Source organism: Poecilia reticulata, linkage group LG19 (assembly GCF_000633615.1).
Source record: "Poecilia reticulata strain Guanapo linkage group LG19, Guppy_female_1.0+MT, whole genome shotgun sequence".
In the NCBI taxonomy this organism is placed as follows: Eukaryota; Metazoa; Chordata; class Actinopteri; order Cyprinodontiformes; family Poeciliidae; genus Poecilia; species Poecilia reticulata.
The window spans coordinates 3,590,779-3,610,978 of record NC_024349.1 but is presented as its reverse complement, the minus strand read 5'-3'; the positions used below and the strand labels follow the sequence as shown (position 1 = coordinate 3,610,978).

The following is a 20,200-nucleotide window of genomic DNA, read 5'->3' as shown; positions in this document are numbered from 1 at the left end:
AAAATAAAAATGTGCAGACACCTCACAAAAATAAAATAAAAATTTTCAGACATCGAACAAAAATAAAAATAAAAATGTGCAGACATCTAACAAAATCTCCTGAGGTTTAGTTGTTCACACTTAAAAATTTGCATCAGTTTTGAATTGTTTTTATCTCAAATGTTTCATTATTTTTCTTTTCAAAGCTCATTTACATCCATGCATCATAACTTTATGTCCCACTCTGATGGTGCAACACTCTGCCTGTAAAACTACTGAAATGTTTCTCATCTTTTAACAAATGTCTGCGCATTTATTGGACGGTTTGTTGTTAAGAACCAGCACAAAGTGATGCTGAAGCAGGTGATGCAAATAAAAACAGAATCTAGTGCTTTAGCACTATTAGGCAAATAGTGCAAATGCACTATTGTTTATTGCGATAAACGATAATATTGTCATCATCAAAGATGCACTGATAAATCTGCAACGATTTTTTACATTTTGGTTGATCGACAACTGACTGATGCTTACATGAGAAACCGATCTTATCCACCGATCTGATCTGAAAATCAGCCAAGGAAAAAGCTGATTCCACCAAGTATTGACTCAGTGCAGCTGAATACTAATGAATATCATCAATATTATTTGGAAAAAAGCTTGAAAACTTTTTTTTGTTCCACTTCTGCCAGACTTTACTTTGACTTTGTCTGCTGTATAAAATTATAAGAAAATCCAGTTGTAAACTGAAAAGGTTCAGACTATGAATACTTTTTCTGCATCCATTTCTGAATATTTGGTTTTCACTCTTTTATCAGAGTCTCATTTATTATTTTCCGCCTTGTTTGCATCTGTAGATGTTTATGCCAGTTTCATCATTTATCTTGGTTAACAGGCCTGTTAACCTTTAGCTCATAAAGTCCAGAGTTCACTGCGTTTATGGCTGAATTTATTTCACTCTGACCTGAGAATAATGCTGCACAACAGAATTAAAGGTGTGTTGATCTGTTTTGGTTAAAATGATAAAACATTACACAACTAAAAAACTAAGCTAATGCACTATTGTTTATTGCGATAAACGATAATATTGTCATCATCAAAGATCAATAAACTTTAAATTCCTAAATAAATTTAACACTGGAACTGGAAGATACTTTATATAGGCAAAATAAACGAACAAAACAACTGAAATAATACATAAGCTGAATTATGAAGTCTCAATAAAACAAAACATGTCTCCAGCCTCAGACAAGAAAAACAGGCAAAACTCACAGTCAGGACTTTTAAAAACAAAAAAAGTGCAAACTCCTTTGCACATTGTGTCAAATGTTTGCAGCATTTCTCAAAATGGCTGATTTTCAATATTAAATGGCAGCATCTCTAAAGATTAGGCGAACTACATAATGCAAATGGAAATGATTGCTCCCATTTTAATTTATCAAGCCATTAATTGATTTATTACTGACTGTGCGGCTTATTTAGGCGTCTGCTTGATGCCTAAAACACAACAGCAGACATGAGCAGCAGAAAACTCAAGCTGAATAACCAGTGAGGGGCAGGAAGCTGGATCCCTGCAGCTGCTTTTATTTCTACACAGCGAGAGTCGAGTGATTGTAGAAGAAGAGCTATAGAGTTACAGAAGAGAGGAGAAAAGATGCTGTCAGGGTTTCTAGATGCTTTGAGTTGAGACTCTGGAGAAACAGACACTAACCGACTTCATGTTTAATGGATGAGAACATTTTACACAAAGAGAAGAAGAAGTTTGGTGAGAAATAAAGAAAGAAGGCAGACAGGCTGGGGCCCAGGCACGCGCACACACACACACACACACACACACACACACACACACACACACACACACACACACACACACACACACACACCTGACTTGGTTCTCCAGGAAGTGCATGTATCGGTACAGCAGAGTGTAGGACGGAGACAGGATTCCCACGGACTTCATCCTCGCTCCGCGCTCCAGCTCACTCTCCACTGGCATGTTGGCGAAGCAGGCCAGCCCAAAGTATTTCCCTTTACGAAAATATCTGAGCAGAAGAGAAACAATCAGCCGGGGTGGAAACGGGTTGGGGGGGCGGTTCTGACGGACGGGATCGGATCTGGACCTACATGAAGTCACTGGTGATCCGGTGGGAGCCGCTGGCCATGGACTTGAACTCCACTCCGTCCAGGTTGACGTCATGAGGGAGACACCACTCCACCAGATTCCCTGCCATTCACACACACAGACAGTGATGTCACTTCCCTTCCTGCCTCCACTTTCCTCTGGGACACTTCCTCTAAATCTGGACGTTCCTCATAAATTCAAGAGTTCATGACCTCTGACAAAAAGGCTGAGTCAGATTGAGACTTTGTAAACATTAACCAGAAGCAAAGTCTCAGTTTTTCCTCCTTACTGATTTTATAGCTGCTTCGTTTTCAAACTTTATCTCTGTTGGATTTTAAATTACATTATAAGAAATTTTAGAGAAATGGCTTGTTTTTTTTAAACTACTGACCAGAGGTGATTTGAACAAAAGTGTCAACCGACACAAAAAGCACAAAAGAGTAACAAGGTTCAGATTTCTGTTGCAGGATTTCACAAAACCGTTTTGAAAAATAGCACAGACACAGGGGCGGTTAACCAGGGGGCCTGGGGGGGGGCCACAGCTCATAAACAACAACAAAAAAAACAGGCCAATATTTAATTATGTAACATATTAAATGAGCCAAAGAGCCACTTGAGGATCCAAAAGCTGCAAAGTGTAGAGCTATGGAGCTAAATTGGGGCCATAAATTGATCTCAAAACACAAAATTTTGATACTCAAGAGGATTTTTTGAAACTAAAGGAAAAAAAGTGATATCCTATGTCTGTGTGATTAGTTTTAAAAAATAACAGCTATGCGGAGTTTTGAATATATTTTTTGTCTGTTGACATAAGCAGATTAAATCGGTGAAGCATGTTATTTTTCAAAACCAATCAAATATTTATGATGTTTTAAAAACATTTACAGTTCCCACGGTTCCTGAATGTAATAGCTGGGAATATTTTTCCAGCTGCTGTGTTGAGCTGTGATGATTTCACACCTCCTGTCATCTGAGGCCACGCCCCTACTGCTTCAGGCCCCGCCCCCACGCCAAACACGCCAAGAAGTTTTAAACTGAAAAATATCTGTAACTGAAAAAACAAACTTGAATCTGAAAAGTAGTTTTGAACAGTTTTTCAAGTTTCTATTTATTATTATAATTATTATTATTATTATTTCTATAACTAATTTTATGGGCCCCATTTAACTCCACAGCTTTCTGGTGGCACCACTGGCCCTGGGATCCACATCCTTCTAGATCCGGCCCTGCATATATGCAGAACATTTCCAGAAAGACTGAATACAACAGTTGACATCCTTCTTGTTGTGTAATCTTCTTTTGAAGATTGGTTGATTCTGTAAATTTTACCTCGTTTTGTATTAAAATTAACAATCCATGCCCCATCGGAGAAAATGGTATTAAAATTAATTTCCATCATTCTCATTTCCTATAGGAATGATAAAAATAAGCTGTTTTGTTTCAGTCATGTTGTTTCTGTGGCTCTAAAAAATGTGTCCACGTGAAACTGACTTTTGGGTTGAAAGGTCGCTGACCCCTGACCTTCTCCTGAATAAATATGAACCAATATGTTTTTGTTTTAACACATAAAATCCGGTAAATTATGTCTTGAAGCGCAGAGATCACATGATGATCGTTTCATGGTTCACTCGCTCACCTGATCTCGTATCAAAAGTCACCACAAAAACAGCCACGATCTGGTCCTTCTCCTCCCACTGACCCCGCGCCGTGACCCCGGGGAACGGGAGGGTCGAACCGGGAGGCTGCTGGCGAGCGAAGCCGCACCCGGGCGGCTTGTCCCTGCTCACAACCACAGCTGTGATGTTCCGTGTGGGGCTGTAGGTAACCGCGGTGGGGACGGCCGTGACGGCGGGGACGGCGCCGCTCCACCCCGTACCGGACATCGGTGTCCGTTTGTCCGCCGCGGCGGTGTCGTCCTCCCGCTGCGGCTCAGGCGGCGGCTGGGCCGCTTGGTTCGGGTCGGGCGGTGGGATCTCCTCCCAGTCCAGCAGCGGGGCTCGGTCCGACTGCTCCACCATGGCGCCGCAGCCTCTGCGGACTCGGTGCGGGGAGAGGAACGGCGAAGGATCCGGCGGTGTTGGAGCGGGGAGCGGGTTAGACACGCTGCTGGGGCCGGATCATGGTTCCCTGCTGCTGTCGGTTGTTTTCCACGGATTTGTAAGCGTGTCACATCCACGGACTGGCTGCTTTTACTGTTGTGATGACGTAGCTGACTTCCGCCCACGTGTCTGCATTACTATTTCATAGCATGACCTAATTTTTGTTTATTTAGCATGTTCTGAACATACACCAGGGTTTTATTACAGTTTTGATGTTTTATCTTGTAAATCTTTTTAATGTGCGTTTCCAATTTGACTCGTTTGTCAGATTAAAGATAAATAACCTTTAAATTATTACGAATACTATTCATTATTTTTGGTCCCATATTTAAGTTTCCTTATTAGCATATTGTAATTGATCTTATTTGTTCTGAAGATATTATGATTCATATTTTTATTTAATTTTATTTAATTTTACACTGGTTAATACTTTTATTGTCATTCTGCAGCACTTTTGAGATTTACGTGTAATTTTCAAAATAAAGGTTTGACTGCTCTAAAGATAAAGATTTATTCTATTGACTATGTGAAATCATCTCTGTATCAATATGTTAAGAACTTAATCCAAGATTCGAAATATTGGTAATATTTTCTGTTTTTTTTTTTTTTATCAAGGTTTATTTTTTATGTAATATTCTCATAGTATATTCTTTTCCTAAATGGATTTATTTCTCTCTTTTGCTCAGTTTCTCGTATCAAATTGTATTCTGTGTTTCTATGTATGCCTTGTTATATTGTTATTTTAATCTTCAATAAATAAGAAGGAAAAGAAACGGTTAAACGATCAGCCAATCAGATCGCTCGCTGCCTTCACCCGGTGCGCTAATTGATTTAAACAGGAAGTATTTTACATACCTGGCGCTAAATGTGAGCGTGTTTGTGGTGGAGTGCAGGGCGTGTTGCTTGTAAGTAAACATTACTTTTTCTAGGGGGCCTTATACATAAATATGTGCTTTTTATTCTTATTTCTCAAAAACGTCACATTTTATATGGATAAAACCGAAACTTTTGTATTATTCAACGATATTGAGCATCACTTTAATGGGGAATAGGAGAAGGCCTATATTTAAACCTGTGTGTTTGGTTTTCAGGTCAGAGTTGAGGAACATGAAGGAAACCTTCCCAAAGCCTCATTCTTCAGGCATGGCAGCTCTGTTTGGTGAGATCAGCCAGCAGCTGAACTTCTCCAGCTGCGGCGAAGAGGGAAACAGCAGCGACAACACCTCAGATGACTGTGCTGGCCTCCCGGGGTGCAGCCCTGGCCTGGCCTGCAGGACGCCCCGGGTGCAGCGCCACCGCAGCAGGAACAACTCCTCCTCATCCCCCCTGCAGACCGCCAGCCCCATACCTTACGCCTCCTGGAGGAAACTGAGACTCTGCGACACGCCCAACACTCCCAAGGTAAGAACCACCTGCAAAACATCTCGAGGATTAAAGGAGGATCTGAGCAGTGGAGCCCAAAGTGGATCCTGGAGGCCCGGCATCCTGCATGTTCTCTCCCTGGTTTAACGCACCTGGATCCAATGACGGCTCATTAGAGGCCTAAGAAGAACATTGACCTGCTGGAAAGGTTGTTACCTCCACCAGGGACAGAACTAGAACCTGCAGGATGCCGGGCCTCCACGACCCACTTTGGGCTCCACTGATCTAGAGAAACTCATCCATGAATTCTCTGTAGTCGCATTGATTAGTGCATCAGTGTCCTCACTGAAACAGATCGCTGCTGCAGCTGCTGTTCTCACTAAAACCAGGAAGCTGGAGCACATCCCCCAGTTCTGCAGTCCTTCACTGGCTCCCTGGAGCTCAGACACATTAAATCACTGACCGGCCTGGCACCACAGTACATTAAAGCTCTACTGTGGTTGGATCAACCTCCCAGACCTTCTGGTTCTGCTCTGCATCCATAGAAGCCTTCATGTTCTATGCACCACAAATCTGGAACAAACATGCAGAAAACTGAAAAACAACTGAAACACTGAGTTCCTTTAAAGCAAAACTAAAACCTCAGCTGTTTACAGTTGAATTTGGACCATAATAAATGAAACATTGAGCACCATGTTTGATGTCTTGATGATTTTGATGTCATGTTTACCGGTTTTGTGATTTTATGATTTAAAGCACGTTGATCTGCCTTGTTGCTGAAATGTGCTACTGAAATGTGAACTTGATTAATTGATTGAAGTGAATTTCCTCCTCCAAGGCTCCTTCTGATGAACCTGAATCTTTTTATTTCACTCTTCTTGCAGAGTTTGCTCTCCAAATCCTCCCAGCTGTTTTCCAACATTAAGGTCAGTCATCACCAGAGGAGGCTGCGTTTCGCCTCCGCTGCCGCCTGCCTGGTCCAGGCTCCTTCAGTCAACGTCAATCCCTTCACTCCGGAAACGGTGCGCAGGAAGAGCGAGGTGCTGTGGAGGAGCGGCGAAGAGGAGGCCCACGATTACAGCAACAGGTGTTTTACCAGGACATCCCTCGTCGATTAGACACTTTAAAGTGCAGACATATTTCCACAGTCTGGAAAATTCAGGCGCAACAGCAGCGTCAAGGTGTAAGCTCATAAAAAATGTAAAAACAAGATTATGTGCCGTTATCAGAAACACCAGATAATTCAAGGAATGTGCAACTATTTTCTTTTATGTGCACTAAAAGACAGCACATTAATTAAATAAAAACCGATGTGCAATAACAGCATAAGAGTTATGTTCTGTGATTCATATGGGGATTAACAAAAAGTCAAATATCGCAAAAACTTTTCACATATATTTCTAATTCAGTACTACAAAGTAAATTATTTTTACTGCAAAAAAAAAAATCACAAAAGCAATCATGAAGTCCTGGAGGAACTGATCAGTTTGAAAAGATGTCGTATATTATTTACCGATGACTATTATTTTTAACAGTTTTAAAACATTCATGATCTTTATGTGGGACAAGATTATTATTTTTCTTAAAGATTTTTACTATCAAAGCTGGAAAAGTTTTCAAGCTTCACATTCTGAAAAAAATGAAAGTAACCATGAAGAATTGAAAATCATTCTCCTGATTCATGTTTATTATTAATTCACCGGTTAGAATATGTAAAACACATATTCCAGACTAACAAACGCGCATTGATGTACAAAATAATAACCAGTTTGACAGAATGAAGAATTAAAAATGAGCACAAAAGAGATGCACTTTAAAAGGAACACATTTAAGACAAAACGCAGAACAAAGTGGTGTCACAACAAAATTTGAATTGTTTGTAAGATGGGAAAAAATGTTTTTCTTTTAATCTTTGCAGTTATTTTCAGATTTTTATTATCATATAATGAAAATGAGTATTTAGTTAAGAATATCTGGCCCATTAGATCTCTGCTGGATGATGGAGCTGATTATGGCTTTTATGTGTGACAAGGAGAACCTGAAATTATATCCTGGATTTAACGGGACGGATGAAACGGCAGAAATGTGATCTTTTTCTTTTTTCTTTTCCTTTTTGGGGATTTCTGTTAAAAATCTTCCAGGTTGAAGCACAGCCTGGCGTCATCTGAAGAGGATGATGAAGCCTTCCTCCCACCAAAGGTACGACTATTTTTATCGATGCCCACGGCTGAAAATAATCCAGCCAATCAGATTCCTCCGCTGAGCCTTCATCATCGGCTTTGTCATCTTCAGTTGGCGCCTCGTTTGGCCCAAAATGACTCTCTGCCACTTCTGTTTCCGGGATTCCTCTGAGGAGTCTGAGGGAAATGAAAGCTGAATGCTGTCAGACACTTTTTGTTTTTTTTTTGTTGTTGATTTAGGGAGGAAGTGGCACCGTATTTGGTGAGATCAAAGAGAATCCGGGACTTCCTCTGCGTGATGCTCTGTATGGAGCTAAATTGGGACCATAAAGTTTGTTCAAAAGGAGAAAAAGATTTGAAACTTAAATTAATTTGAAGAAAATTTGAAAGTGGGGCAAAAATTGAAGAAAAAAAAAACTTTGTGAAAAGTAGTTTCCTTTTTTCAGTCTCAAATTTGATACTGGAAAAAGTATTAAAATAAAAATGAGAACAAAATTTTACATTCAGTTTCAAATTTTATTTTGAGGTTTAAATTATAGCTTTAGATTCAAATCTGTTTTTTTTATTTATATAATTTTTTTTTCAGTTTCAAACTAATTTGTTTGTATTTTTTTTGTGTGGAACAAACTTTTCGGCCCCAGTTTCTCTCCATACTCTGCTGCTTTTAGAAGTGTTTGCTCTTTCTGGTCCCACCAGCGCCGAGCGGTCCAGGCCTTCATGCTGTCGCGCTACGAGAGCGAGTTCCTGCAGCTGGAGTGTGTCGGCGTCGGCGAGTTCGGCGCCGTCTATAAATGCGTGAACCGGCTGGACGGCTGTCTGTACGCCGTGAAGCGCTCCAGACGACCGCTGGCCGGCTCCGCCAATGAGTGAGTCTTGAGTTTGGCTCGCCGCCGGGTCAGTTTGGTGCATTAAAATGTTTGGTTTTCTTCCCAGGCAGCTGGCCTTGAAGGAAGTGTACGCTCACGCCGTGCTGGGCCACCACCCTCATGTTGTCCGATATTATTCAGCCTGGGCAGAAGACGACCACATGCTGATCCAGAACGAATACTGTGACGGTGAGGGCCGCATCACAGCCTGAAGGAAATGACATGGAGGTCAGAGATGTGGAGCTGGGGATGATGAATGTCTCGTTGGTGACAACACTCAGTTCCTTAGATAACTACAGTTTGACATTAATCCAGCAGTCTGTCTGTCCGTCCATCCATCCACCGTCTCCATCAGTCCTTGTAAGAGTGGAGAAGATCAGATTATCTAAAGTTTGCATTTCAGAGTGAAGTTTCCAACTCGGTGATGCTTTTAGTTCCTCCAGGAAACTTACTTGGTAGTTTTTATTTATTTTTTTGACACTCAAAGTCAGATTTTTGTGGTGCCATTTTAGAAATATTTTCAAGGAATTTTTTATTTTTTCTCTTCCTGGTTAAACCCCTGTCCAAAATCCATATACAGATTGAAAAATGACAAGCAGACGGGTCAGATAAACATTTTTATCATTTAAAGAACTTAATTGGCTCGATTTGTCACTCGCCACATTGATCACAAACTAACTGGACATCACGGCAGGCTGAGGCAGCAGTGTAGTAGCAGAGCAAATACTGCCACCTGCAGGTTGGTGTTAGTATCACACCATGTTTTTAATTTTTGAAGAACTTGTACAATAATCAGTTACTCATTATTGTGAAAAACAAAATTGGTGTTTGTATAAATTTAACTGTAGGGCTTTGTGCAAAAGAAGCCCAGATGAAGTTCAGTTCGGTCTGTACTGCCTATCCTGTTATTGGTCTGATGTGATACAGAAACAGAATTTTGGGTTTTTATTGCCTTAATCCTCAAAATAAACAGAAATAAACCACTTTGTGTAGGGAGAATCTACAGGAAATAAGATTTGCTTTCATTGGCGTTTAATTGATTTTTCTAATTTGAGGTGGAAGTCTGAGTGACGCCGTCGTGAAGAAGTCGGCGCAGGGTGAGCTGCTGACGGAGGCGGAGCTAAAGGATCTGCTGCTGCAGGTGGTGATGGGTCTGAAGTTCATCCATAGCTACGGTCTGGTCCACCTGGACATCAAACCAAGTTCGTTCTGTCTACTTCTGTCTTCATACTGGGATCTGCAGCCTTCCTGTTTCCCATACCTACAGCTCTCTCTTTACATGCAGCCTTCCTGTTCACTAAAGCTGCTGCTCTCTCCTCTAGGTAACATATTCATCTGCCAGCAGCCCAGCGCCGCTACAGGGAGAGAGAGCGAGGGGGAAGATGAGGAGTACTCTACAGCCAGAGTCCTCTATAAAATTGGTATTTAATGTGGTGCTTTAAGTAGGACAATTTTTAAAAAAACTGACTGTGGAGCTCTCAATCTATATAAAAATATCATCCATGTTTTCGTCCCATATCTTTGACATTAAGGCAAGGACTATCATTTATGTTTTTGACTAGAAGCTCTGATGTAATGATTTTGTTTTCTGTTTCGTCCTGGTTCCTGCAGGTGACCTGGGTCATGTAACCTCAGTGAGCCGGCCTCGGGTCGAGGAGGGGGACAGCCGCTTTCTGGCCAAAGAGGTTCTGCACGAGGTGAAGAACTTCTTGAGCTGCATGAATTTGAATTATTAAATAAATTTGCTTCACAGAAACAAGTTTATTAAAACAAAAGCCTCAGGCTGGTGGGGTTTTTTTGTACCACAAGCAAAAAATTGTGAAATGGTATGACAATAAAAAATCTTTTAATCTTTTGTCAGCTGCATTGAAAATGGTTTATTTTGCAAAACTGCAAGTGAAAAACTTTTTTCACATCATCGTAGTCATGCGATCAACAGGATGTTGCTACTTTCTGAAATGACAGACGACAGGAAGTAGTAGAAGGATGATCAGTTTGGTTTTTTTAAACGACCTATCTAAATAAACTTATTCACGTATGATTTTAATCGGCCATCTTATTTAATGAAAACACTGCAATTGCAAAATAAATTTTTTTGCAGACGATCACCAGTTATGTGGACATTTGTAACGGAAACCTGGCTGCTGTGGAGCCAATAAACCAGAAGTGCTTTCTCCCATTAACCTCCTGTTTCGTCCTCAGAACTACGCCCACCTGCCGAAGGCGGACATGTTTGCTCTGGGTCTGACGGTGCTGCTGGCGGCCGGCGCCGCTCCGCTGCCCCCTAATGGAGAGGAGTGGCACCGGCTCCGAGAGGGGCAGCTCCCCCTGCTGCCGCAGCAGCTTTCTCCCGCTTTCAGAGGCTTACTTCAGGTATTGGTAATCTTTACAAGTAAAGCAAACTTATTCAGGAACCAACTGACAGATTAGATGCATTTATTTTCTAGTTCTTGGATGTCCCTCCCCTCTGTGATGCTGCCCTGGGCAACTGTCCGTATCAAAAACCGGCACTTTATGCGTATTTTCTCAAGCCAAACATGTTTTAAGATTCTCAGTTTTTAAGGTTTTTATCTTTGGTTTTAAAGGAATTCATTTTATATTAAAAGCTCATTTAGAAATCTCTCTGTCCGTTCATTTCCTGTGGAACTTGAGTGACGAGGCGACAGTCGCTTGTCCTCATCCAGTCAAGCTTTTTAACAAAATCTTGTTTTTTTTAAACTGTGTACTTCAGTTAACGATTAATTGATTAAATCAGCTGAAGATTATTTAACCGTTTCAGCTCTGGCTGAATTTTGAGCCTCCACACGTCTAAATGCCCCGGTCCGTCTCTCTATCTCGTCCCCTCAGTCGCTGCTGGACCCGGACCCGGTGAATCGTCCGTCTGCCAGAGAGCTCTGCAGGCACCCGGTGCTGAGGGAGAAGCAGACCGAGCGGCTGAACGCACAGCTGCAGCGGGAACTCAACGTGGAGAAGTTCAGGACCGCCATGCTGGAGAAGTAAGGAGGCAGGATGGCTGCCACCTTCTGGTCAGACATGGCATTACCACACAATAGGCAGGATGGCTGCCACCTTCTGGTCAGACATGGCATTACTACAGAGGAGAAATGTGGTTCTACGGAAGCCCATTTCTGCTCATTTTTAAAAAATCATAATTTTAAAATGTCAAATATTGACAGTAACATGTCAATATTATTAACATCAGTAATGGATGTACTAAGATTTAATGTCATAACTACAAGTCAATTTCAAACTTTAAAGTAATTATAAGAATAAATCATGTGGGCATTGACAGCTAATGTCAATATTATTGATGGCGGGGATATTACTGTTATCAATAACTGGCATCAGTTGACTATTGTTTTAAAGTCATAATTGTGAGGATAAATTGAGTGTTAGTAAAGGAATAACTCATAAGTGTCATAATTACAAGAAAAGTTGTAAGTATGAGTTTTAAAAGTTGTCATTTCAAACTGAACAGGTGCTACTAATGAACGTTATAATTACGAGGATTGGTCATAATTATGAGAATAAGGTGTAATTTCTAGTTTTAAAGTTTTACAAAATTAAGTTGTAAACATTCATTACATGTTTTAGCGGTTATTACAAACTGTGCAAGTTCCACACAACTTAAAATTATGGCTTCAAAACTCATAATTACGTCTTCCTGTTTTACTTTTTTTTTTTTTTCATGGTGCAAATGGGCTTCCATAGTTTGTCAGGCAGACGGGATGCAGACTGTAGCAGTCACAAGGGGGCGCCAGAGGTCGATAGCCATAAATCTGAATATATTTTTATGCATGAATTTAGGATGAAAGGAGCTTTTATTTTATGCTTCTCATGAATTGTATTTATTTTTACGCAGGGAGCTCCAGGAGGCACGGCAGGCGGCGTTGTCCCCGAAGCAGAACCTCTCGGCTGCATTGAAACCTCCCAGCAAGATGGGCTCTGTACCAAGAACCGGGAGAAAACTCGTTGGCAGGAAAACTGCTCGATCTGTCAGCTTCGATTGTCCAGGGTACGGAGTCTGACGTTCGTGATGATCTGGAGAAATGTCTCCATTAAAAGTTGTGGCTCTAAATTCAAAGTGAAGCAATCTAACAGGAATGTGAACAGAAATGGCTACGTGTTCAGTCTTGTGGAACTGAAACTCTACAGAGGTTCCTTTGTTTCCTGCACTTCCTGTAACTGCATTAATGCAATATACCTGGCTGGACTTTGACTTTTATCCTTTTTTTTTTTTTTTTAATTGTAAATAAACATTTTAATTTCTTTCTAATTCATGGAATTTTTATTCTAATTTCACTTTTTGTTTGCCAAGTTGTTTTTTTATTTTATTTTAAAGGGACTTTCCAGTGGGAGGGATTTTTCCCGGTCTTATCTGAAGTTCTGATGAAGTATGAACCGTCCAGCTGTAAAGTCACGAGATGGGCAGTTCACTGACATCCGTTATTTCTACATCTCTTCCTGACAGACTTCATTTTAAATAGTAACAACGCATGCAAAAATATATTTTGACGTTTTCTTCTTTGTTTTTCTGGCTTAATTTGTTTTTTCTTTTTGATTTTTGTTTCCCTACAACATTTTCATATTGGTCCATTTTAAATTTTTTTTTTTTTTTTAATTTTGCTTAAACCACCCCTGCTCTGTTTGGATATTTAGACTATTTTCCCCAGATTACAACATCGTTTATCTCAACTATCTAACTACAAGTAATTACCTAACTGGCGTTTGTAGTTGTTTAGAACTACAGTAAATAAACAAGCCTCTCTCTTTGGTTGGAAGAATTCCTATGTCCAGTGAACGCATCCCTGTTTTTTTTTTCTTTTTTTAATGGCGCAGTATACTGATAATTACGGTATCCAGATCAAAACAAAATCTTTAGAGGTGACATTTCCGCTTGTATTTTCTTTTTTTATTATTTTTTATTAAAATGAACAAGTCAAAATGGAAAAAGTGTGAACTTTTTTTTTTCTTTGGGTGGGTGAAATATTTGCAAAGGTGCTTTTACGCCTGAAACTTGACTACCGTAATACTTGGTCCTTGTGCACCATTAAGAGATTGTTGACTTGGAACAAGTCGCTCACAGTTCAACCCTGGAGGCTGATGCGGTAACAAGGTTGCGGGTTAACAGCTTCACGTCTAGTATCACCTTCAACTTTTAACTTAAATGCTTTCAAGACAACGGGGAGCCGCGAGTGAGTCTGTTTATTTCTCATGAAACTTTGTGTTGATTTCTTGTTAGCAGCTTAGGTTAAAGTTGAGCTTTCGATGCTAATCAAAGTTAGCATGAAGCCACTTGTTTTTCCTCGGTTAACATCACAGTTTTCACGGTTTTAACTGGATTTTCCTAAACGCCTGTCATCGATTTAATCTGACTTGTGTTCAGAATTTGTTAGTTTATTCAATCAATTCAAAACAAACAGTTTTTTTTCCTGTTAAACAGCCTGGATGTTCACAGATCATCAATGGGCGACTTGGTGTTTCTAGCGGACCAGCAAAGCGCCGCTCTGGTGGTGTTTTTCTTTCTCCAACCTGACTCCAAAGACCTGAATTACAACGAGGAGCTTTGCTCCAAAGGAAACGAGCTGATTGCATCCCGGGAGATCAACGATAATGGAAATCAGCTGGAGGCTGAGGAACACGGGGAGCTGCAGGCAGACGGACATCTGCCTGGAAACATCACCGGGTGTTTGGATGATGTCCTGCCGCTTGTGGAGCTCCCTCAGCCAGGTCAGTAGCTCTGTGTCCCGTTGAGAAGCCTGGACGTCAAATTTTACACACAGTAGCGACAAAAAACTGGAGGATGAGCTTAATTTTCACAACCAAAGCTGGTACTCATGATCAAGATGCAGTAGAGCAGAGGCGGATCTAGACCAGGGATGTCAGGTTGGGGCCTGCTGCTTTTTTCATGGGGAGGGGAAAATAGAAAAATAAAATAACAGGATACCATTTCCACCAGAGGATATATTATCCTTGAGATGGTAATGTTTCCTCTGGAGCTGCAGATCACTGATCTAGGAAATGGAAAGTGATCTCGTCTCAACAAAGAAGAAACTAAAACTGCAGAACCTCCGTTTTTATTCAGTTAACATAAATCTGTGAAGGGGAAAATAAATGAGTAAAAAGGAGGAATTGGCTACTGTTTCTGTGCCACTTAATATCATCCTAATAAACCTATCTAGTATTATGTGGTGAGAAAAGGGCACTGGCCCCCACGTAGAACCGCCCATGGCCACCGAGTCACAGCTGATCTGTTTTTTCTTTCTACAACAACAAACCAGGAAACTGAAAGTAAAATCAGACGACACCGATACTGCTGGGAGTTTTATACTTCCCCTTCAGTTCTACATCCAAACCTGTTTTGTTGCATTGCATGTGATATAAGAACGTCCACTGATCAGGCAGAACATTATGACCACTAACAATTATGTTAACATAATGGGCGTGTGGAAGGAATTGCAGAAAATATTTTCAAAGAGGTCATTTAAAGAGAAAAATCTACCAGAATCTGACTTTGAAGTATTAGAGCAAAGCTAGTTTATATATTTATATTTATATTGGAGAATAAAGTAATAATAGCCGGACAGAGATGCATTTTTCTTCCAAAAACTATCATAATATTATGAGACCAAAGTTTTTTCTTAAGAAAAAATCTTTAATGGATGTATGGGGATCCGATGTGACCAGCCTGGTTCATGTGGTTCTTTCGTCAAAATAGATTATTATCTGTAAAGATTAATCTGAAATATAACTTCATAAGATTCTCAACATTCCACATTTTAGTTTTTTGTTTTTCATGTTGGAGTTCTCATAAAATTACTACATCATTCCTCTAATGTTACGACTAGTTAAAAGAAAAATCAGTCTGGCCCTAATACTTTGTCGTAGAGTTGACCTACATTCAAAGTCCTGGCAAACAAGATGGCCGCCCTGGGCGATGACATCACTCTGAATTATAGAAACCAGAGGAGTAAAACATATGCTGTGCTGTTTCTTTCTTTTCTCTCATAGTTGCTCCACGGTCTTATATTGGTTGAACAGATTGCTCAAGTGCCAACAAGTAAGGAAATAAAAATTCCAGGTAGTTTGAGGAGCAGAATGATCAGTTTGACTTCATCTACTAGCCTCCAAATTCCCCATGTCAGTGAAATCCAGCGTCTGGGAGACGTGATGAAAGCCTCTCAGCCTTGCTTTTATCAACATGGTGTCAAAAATCCTGCAGGAAACCTGAGAGTTTAGTGGAGATCCTGCAGGAAAACGCGCTGCAGACGGCCGTTGTGTCGGCCCTGATGGGTGTCGGAGCTCCATCAGAGTCCAGACCGTTCAGCAGTTTGTGGAGGGAAGTGATGGTGCTGATGCTCGGGCTCTTATCTGTTTCTGCAGGAGGCCAGCAGGAAGTCATCCACCTCCAGGCCGTTGCTCAGGAGCTGAGAGAGATCGCAGCCCAGTTTGAGCTGCAGGTGGTGGCGCGGGCGGCGCAGAACCTGGCCAGGAACGTCTCCGAGTCGCCTTCGGAGGTGAGCTCTGCTCCGCACCGCTGCGGAAAATAACAGCAAAGATCACAGCTAGCACTGGGCTGCAGCTGATGATTATCTTAGTTATGGATTAATCAATGATTCTGATGATTAATCAGATTTAAGAACTGGCACATCTGCAGATTGTTCATTGAATCACTTGAGCCTTTTTATATAATTTTAGAAATATATAAAAAGATGCAAACAATTCCTTTTTAAAATAAATAAAATGGCACTATGTGCCTGGAAAACACGTTACTGTCTATTTTTGCAGTTTTGTCTTAAGATCTGCTCAGTGTGTTGTTCTTGCAGCAAATTTCCTTTTTTCCAGTCGGTGCGTCTCCAGTTAATGATTAATTGATTACCAAATTAGCTGCCGATTATTTCACTAATTGATTAATCCTGATGGTCGCTGGCTTTTGCTGCTCTGACCGGTTCTTCTGCTGCCCATCAGTTGGGGAACCATCTTGTGAACGAGGTGGAGCGGCTGCTCCGGGAGGTTTCTGTGAAGGACTTGCCCCAGGAGCAGGTCGTCGTGGCCCTGACCTTGACCCTGGTGAAGGGCGTCTGCATCCAGGCTCCGCGGCTGCTGAAGGGCCTCTTCGACACGGCCGTCCAGTTCATCTGCCATCGGTGGACCAGATGAGTTTCCTGCAGCACAGGAAGTGACTGAAGGCTTTGGCCCCGCCCCCTCAGCCCAGCTGTGCTCGCAGAAACGTTACTGATGGAAGGAAACTGAAGACTTATTCATAAAGAGGGAACTGAAAGTTAACACTTGAATTTGTTTCATAGTTTACATGTTTCTGTTTACTCAAGCCTGCATTAAATATGCATGCAAATCACTTGAATTAAACTGTTTTTGTCTGTGCATTAGGGCTGGTCTACCCAGAACTGCACTGTAATTTCAGCTCTTGTCTGCATTGAGCTCACATTTTATAATTCATGTAAATAATAAACAGCCAGAGATCAACTTCTGTCTTGACGGTTTCATCGTTTTTGTTCCGGTTTCAGATTTTCAGCTGAAGTGTTTGCAGCTCAGACTTTTGGTTTTACTTTGAAGCCTCTGCATGGAACATGGTTGTTATGCAACAAAACGTTGCAACTCTGGGATTTTTACCGATTAATCACATCTTAAAAAGAAACAAAAGAAAACTAGCCGAGCAAAGTAAAATTATGACTTATGATCAACTAAACTTGAATACCCAAAATTTAGGAAATTAAGATTTTAAAATAAACTTATTTCAGTGATTAAAAAAGTTCACTATGTGCAAGTACATTCATGGAAAGTTTAGTGGAAGGAAAAGAGGGAGGAAAAATAGATGGAAAGTGCAGCGTGCAGAGGATTGTGAAGCAAATCCTATTCAAGAATTTGGTTGAGGTCCACAATGAAGGTTGATTTCATTGGCCAGCAGGACTGCTTTAATCACCATGGTAGCAACATATCCCATAATTTAGACCCCAGCGTTTCCTCATCAGTCTGAACTTATAACTTAAAACGCTTAAATACAACTTCCTTTTTAAGAATTGCAACTTAGTCTTTTAATTATTTGTAATCACAAGTTTTATCAATAAAACTAACAATTACGACAAACTCAAATATGGCAAATTCTTGTAAATGTGACTTATTCTCTAAAACTCAAAGTTGTACCTTATTTTTGTAAATATTACTTTAAATTTGCACGTTTTATCAAGAAAACTCAAAGTTATAACTTTTTTTATTTTTTCCTTTCACGGCAGGAATTGTCTTCCATATTTCAGCTCCTGTTTTACAGCAGCATCATGAAGAGGCGCATCAAACTTTCATATTCAGATATTTCCACTCGTCTCTGGGGGGAAAAACTAAGATTTTATTCACAAAAAACAAAACCCATGTTGCATGTGCAGTGAAACATGACGGATCATTTTCATGCCAGAACTTCCGGCCCGGATTCTCAGAAAACAAAATATTTCATCAATATTCATTTTTCAAAAAAATTTAAATCCCATTTTGCTGCTGAAAAAGTTAGAAAAATCATCAAAGGAGAGACAGAAACGGACAGAAGAGAGCGAGGAGGAGACGATCCTGCTTCAGGGCCCGGTTCTTCTGGACCGGGCCGACTAGAGAAACCCGGCACTACGGAGCTTTTACATCAAGAATAGAACATTTATTTGACCTGGACATATTTCTACCTCCTCCTGAACAGAATCACGCCGAAGGTCACCGCGGCGACCAGAACCAGAACCGCTCCGCCATACAGCAGAACCGGGAACTCCTCCTCCGGTTCTGGTTTTGGTTTCGCCGGGTCCTGGGGCGACGCTTTGGGGACCTTCAGAACCGGGGCCTCTTCAGCCAGTACCTCTGGCACAAGGGTCACAGAGGAATCCGGTTCTGGTTCTGGTTCCAGTTCAGGCTCAGTGTTCTGCTTTGGGGTGCACGCTGGTTCCGGCGGGGTTTCGGGTTCTGGCGGGACTTCCTCGGCCCGAGTCGTGGTTTCCACCTGGACAGGCACTGGGGCGGGTTCTGGCTCCGGGTCGGGTTCTACTGCAGGAACCGGAGGCGGGGCTTCTGCCCCTGGGGACAAACTCTTAGGAGTCTCCATGACGACGGGCTCCTCCGGCAGCACCAGGGTCGATGGCGGCAGAGTGTGCAGAACCGGGTCTCCGAACTCGGCCCGCAGCGCCGCCAGGTCGCTCTCGGTCATCAGAAGGCTCATCATGCTCTCCTCGATGGCGTCGCCGTCGGCGTCGCCGCCCTCCTCCAGGAGCTCCGCCTCCTCCCGCTCCACATGGACGATGTCGGAGTTGGAGGAGTTGTTCTCGCTGCGCTCCTCGGCCAGAGCCACGCTCTCGCCGCCGTGAAGGTCCTTCACGTCTTCGGGGTCCATCGGATCGACCTGCGCCCACGAATCGTGGCCGCCCAGGGACGCCGGCAGGCTGTCCGTCTGCCAGGCGCTCGGCTTGCCTCTGTCTCCGGTGCAGAGCGTGTCGGGCTGCTGCTCCTCCGACAGGATGTAGATGTCGTTGCTGTCGTCAGCGACGGCCGCTGCAGCCTCCTCGTTCTGGTCCAGGCTCAGAACTTTACCCTGCGGACAGAACCAGGCAGACAAGATGGCGGACACGCATCAGAACCAGTAAAATTATGGCTGCGTTCACGCAGTAGGTTCTGATTCCCAATTCCAGTTTGATTCGGTGTGAAATACAAATATTTTGTACATGATTGTTTCTGTCACTAATTAATTAGTGCTTTAGCTTTAGCACAGCTAATGTTTAATATTAGTGCTTTAGCTTTAGCACAGCTAATGTTTAGGATCAATGCTTTAGCATTAGCACAGCTAATGTTTAGGATCAGTGCTTTAGCATTAGCACAGCTAATGTTTAGGATCAGTGCTTTAGCATTAGCACAGCTAATGTTTAGGATCAGTGCTTTAGTATTAGCACAGGTAATGTTTAGGATCAGTGTTTTAGCATTAACACAGCTAATGTTTATCATTAGTGCTTTAGCTTTAGCACAGGTAATGTTTAGGATTAGTGCTTTAGCTTTAGCACAGGTGATGTTTAGGATTAGTGCTTTAGCTTTAGCACAGCTAATGTTTATTATTAGTGCTTTAGCTTTAGCACAGCTAATTTTTAGGATTAGTGCTTTAGCTTTAGCACAGTTAATGTTTAGGATTATTGCTTTAGCTTTAGCACAGATAACGTTTAGGATTAGTGCTGTAGCATTAGCACAGATAATGTTTATGATTAGTGCTTTAGCATTAGCACAGCTAATGTTTAGGATCAGTGCTTTAGCATTAGCACGACTTATGTTTAGGATTAGTGCTTTAGCTTTTGCACAGCTAATGTTTATGATTAGTGTTTTAGCTTTAGCACAGATAATGTTTAGGATTAGTGCTTTAGCTTTAGCACTGCTAATGTTTATGATTAGTACTTTAGCTTTAGCACATCTAATGTTTAGGATTAGTGTTTGAGCATTAGCATGGATAATGTTTAGGACTAGTGCTTTAGCTTTAGCACAGCTAATGTTTAGGATTAGTGTTTTAGCTTTAGCACAGCTAATGTTTAGGATCAGTGCTTTAGCATTAGCACAGATAATGTTTAGGAT

General features: G+C 41.5%; 3 protein-coding genes across 6 annotated transcripts in view; 1 reads left to right on the top strand and 2 right to left on the bottom strand.

The window, feature by feature from the left end:
* Window positions 1-4,425, bottom strand: part of dennd11 (DENN domain containing 11) — a 10,126-nt gene extending 5,701 nt beyond the window's left edge. The window contains exons 1-3 of the mRNA XM_008436498.2: window positions 3,735-4,425; window positions 2,101-2,200; window positions 1,860-2,018 (exon numbers count right to left, since the gene is read on the bottom strand). Coding sequence (XP_008434720.1) covers window positions 1,860-2,018; window positions 2,101-2,200; window positions 3,735-4,116 — 641 coding nt within the window. The 5' untranslated portion in view covers window positions 4,117-4,425. The remainder of the gene's footprint in view (window positions 1-1,859; window positions 2,019-2,100; window positions 2,201-3,734) is intronic.
* A 547-nt stretch (window positions 4,426-4,972) lies between these two features.
* Window positions 4,973-12,842, top strand: wee2 (WEE2 oocyte meiosis inhibiting kinase). Of its 2 annotated transcripts, XM_008436497.2 has the most exons (12): window positions 4,978-5,102; window positions 5,289-5,598; window positions 6,444-6,646; window positions 7,701-7,758; window positions 8,436-8,605; window positions 8,673-8,794; window positions 9,661-9,807; window positions 9,928-10,026; window positions 10,217-10,302; window positions 10,808-10,978; window positions 11,453-11,601; window positions 12,468-12,842. In XM_008436497.2, exons 2-12 carry the CDS (start codon window positions 5,305-5,307, stop codon window positions 12,631-12,633), a joined length of 1,665 nt encoding a protein of 554 aa, XP_008434719.1. In that variant the 5' UTR covers window positions 4,978-5,102; window positions 5,289-5,304; the 3' UTR covers window positions 12,634-12,842. The 2 variants fall into 2 exon arrangements, with proteins under 2 accessions (XP_008434716.1, XP_008434719.1); XM_008436494.2 differs by having other exon boundaries at window positions 4,973-5,598.
* A 5,104-nt stretch (window positions 12,843-17,946) lies between these two features.
* bcl2l13 (BCL2 like 13) overlaps window positions 17,947-20,200 on the bottom strand; it is a 15,548-nt gene continuing 13,294 nt past the window's right edge. For all 3 annotated transcript variants that reach the window (XM_008436492.2, XM_017301710.1, XM_008436493.1), the window contains one exon: window positions 17,947-19,181. In XM_008436492.2, coding sequence (XP_008434714.1) covers window positions 18,285-19,181 — 897 coding nt within the window. In that variant the 3' untranslated portion in view covers window positions 17,947-18,284. The remainder of the gene's footprint in view (window positions 19,182-20,200) is intronic.

What these genes read in the sequence shown, in the direction of transcription:
- wee2 (XM_008436494.2), top strand. Translation starts at nt 5,239, where the DNA reads ATGGGGAATAGGAGAAGGCCTATATTTAAACCTGTGTGTTTGGTTTTC. An exon ending in CCACCTGGACATCAAACCAA is followed by an intron (nt 9,808 to 9,927) that starts GTTCGTTCTGTC and finishes TCTCTCCTCTAG; the next exon opens with GTAACATATTCATCTGCCAG. An exon ending in CAGAGTCCTCTATAAAATTG is followed by an intron (nt 10,027 to 10,216) that starts GTATTTAATGTG and finishes TGGTTCCTGCAG; the next exon opens with GTGACCTGGGTCATGTAACC.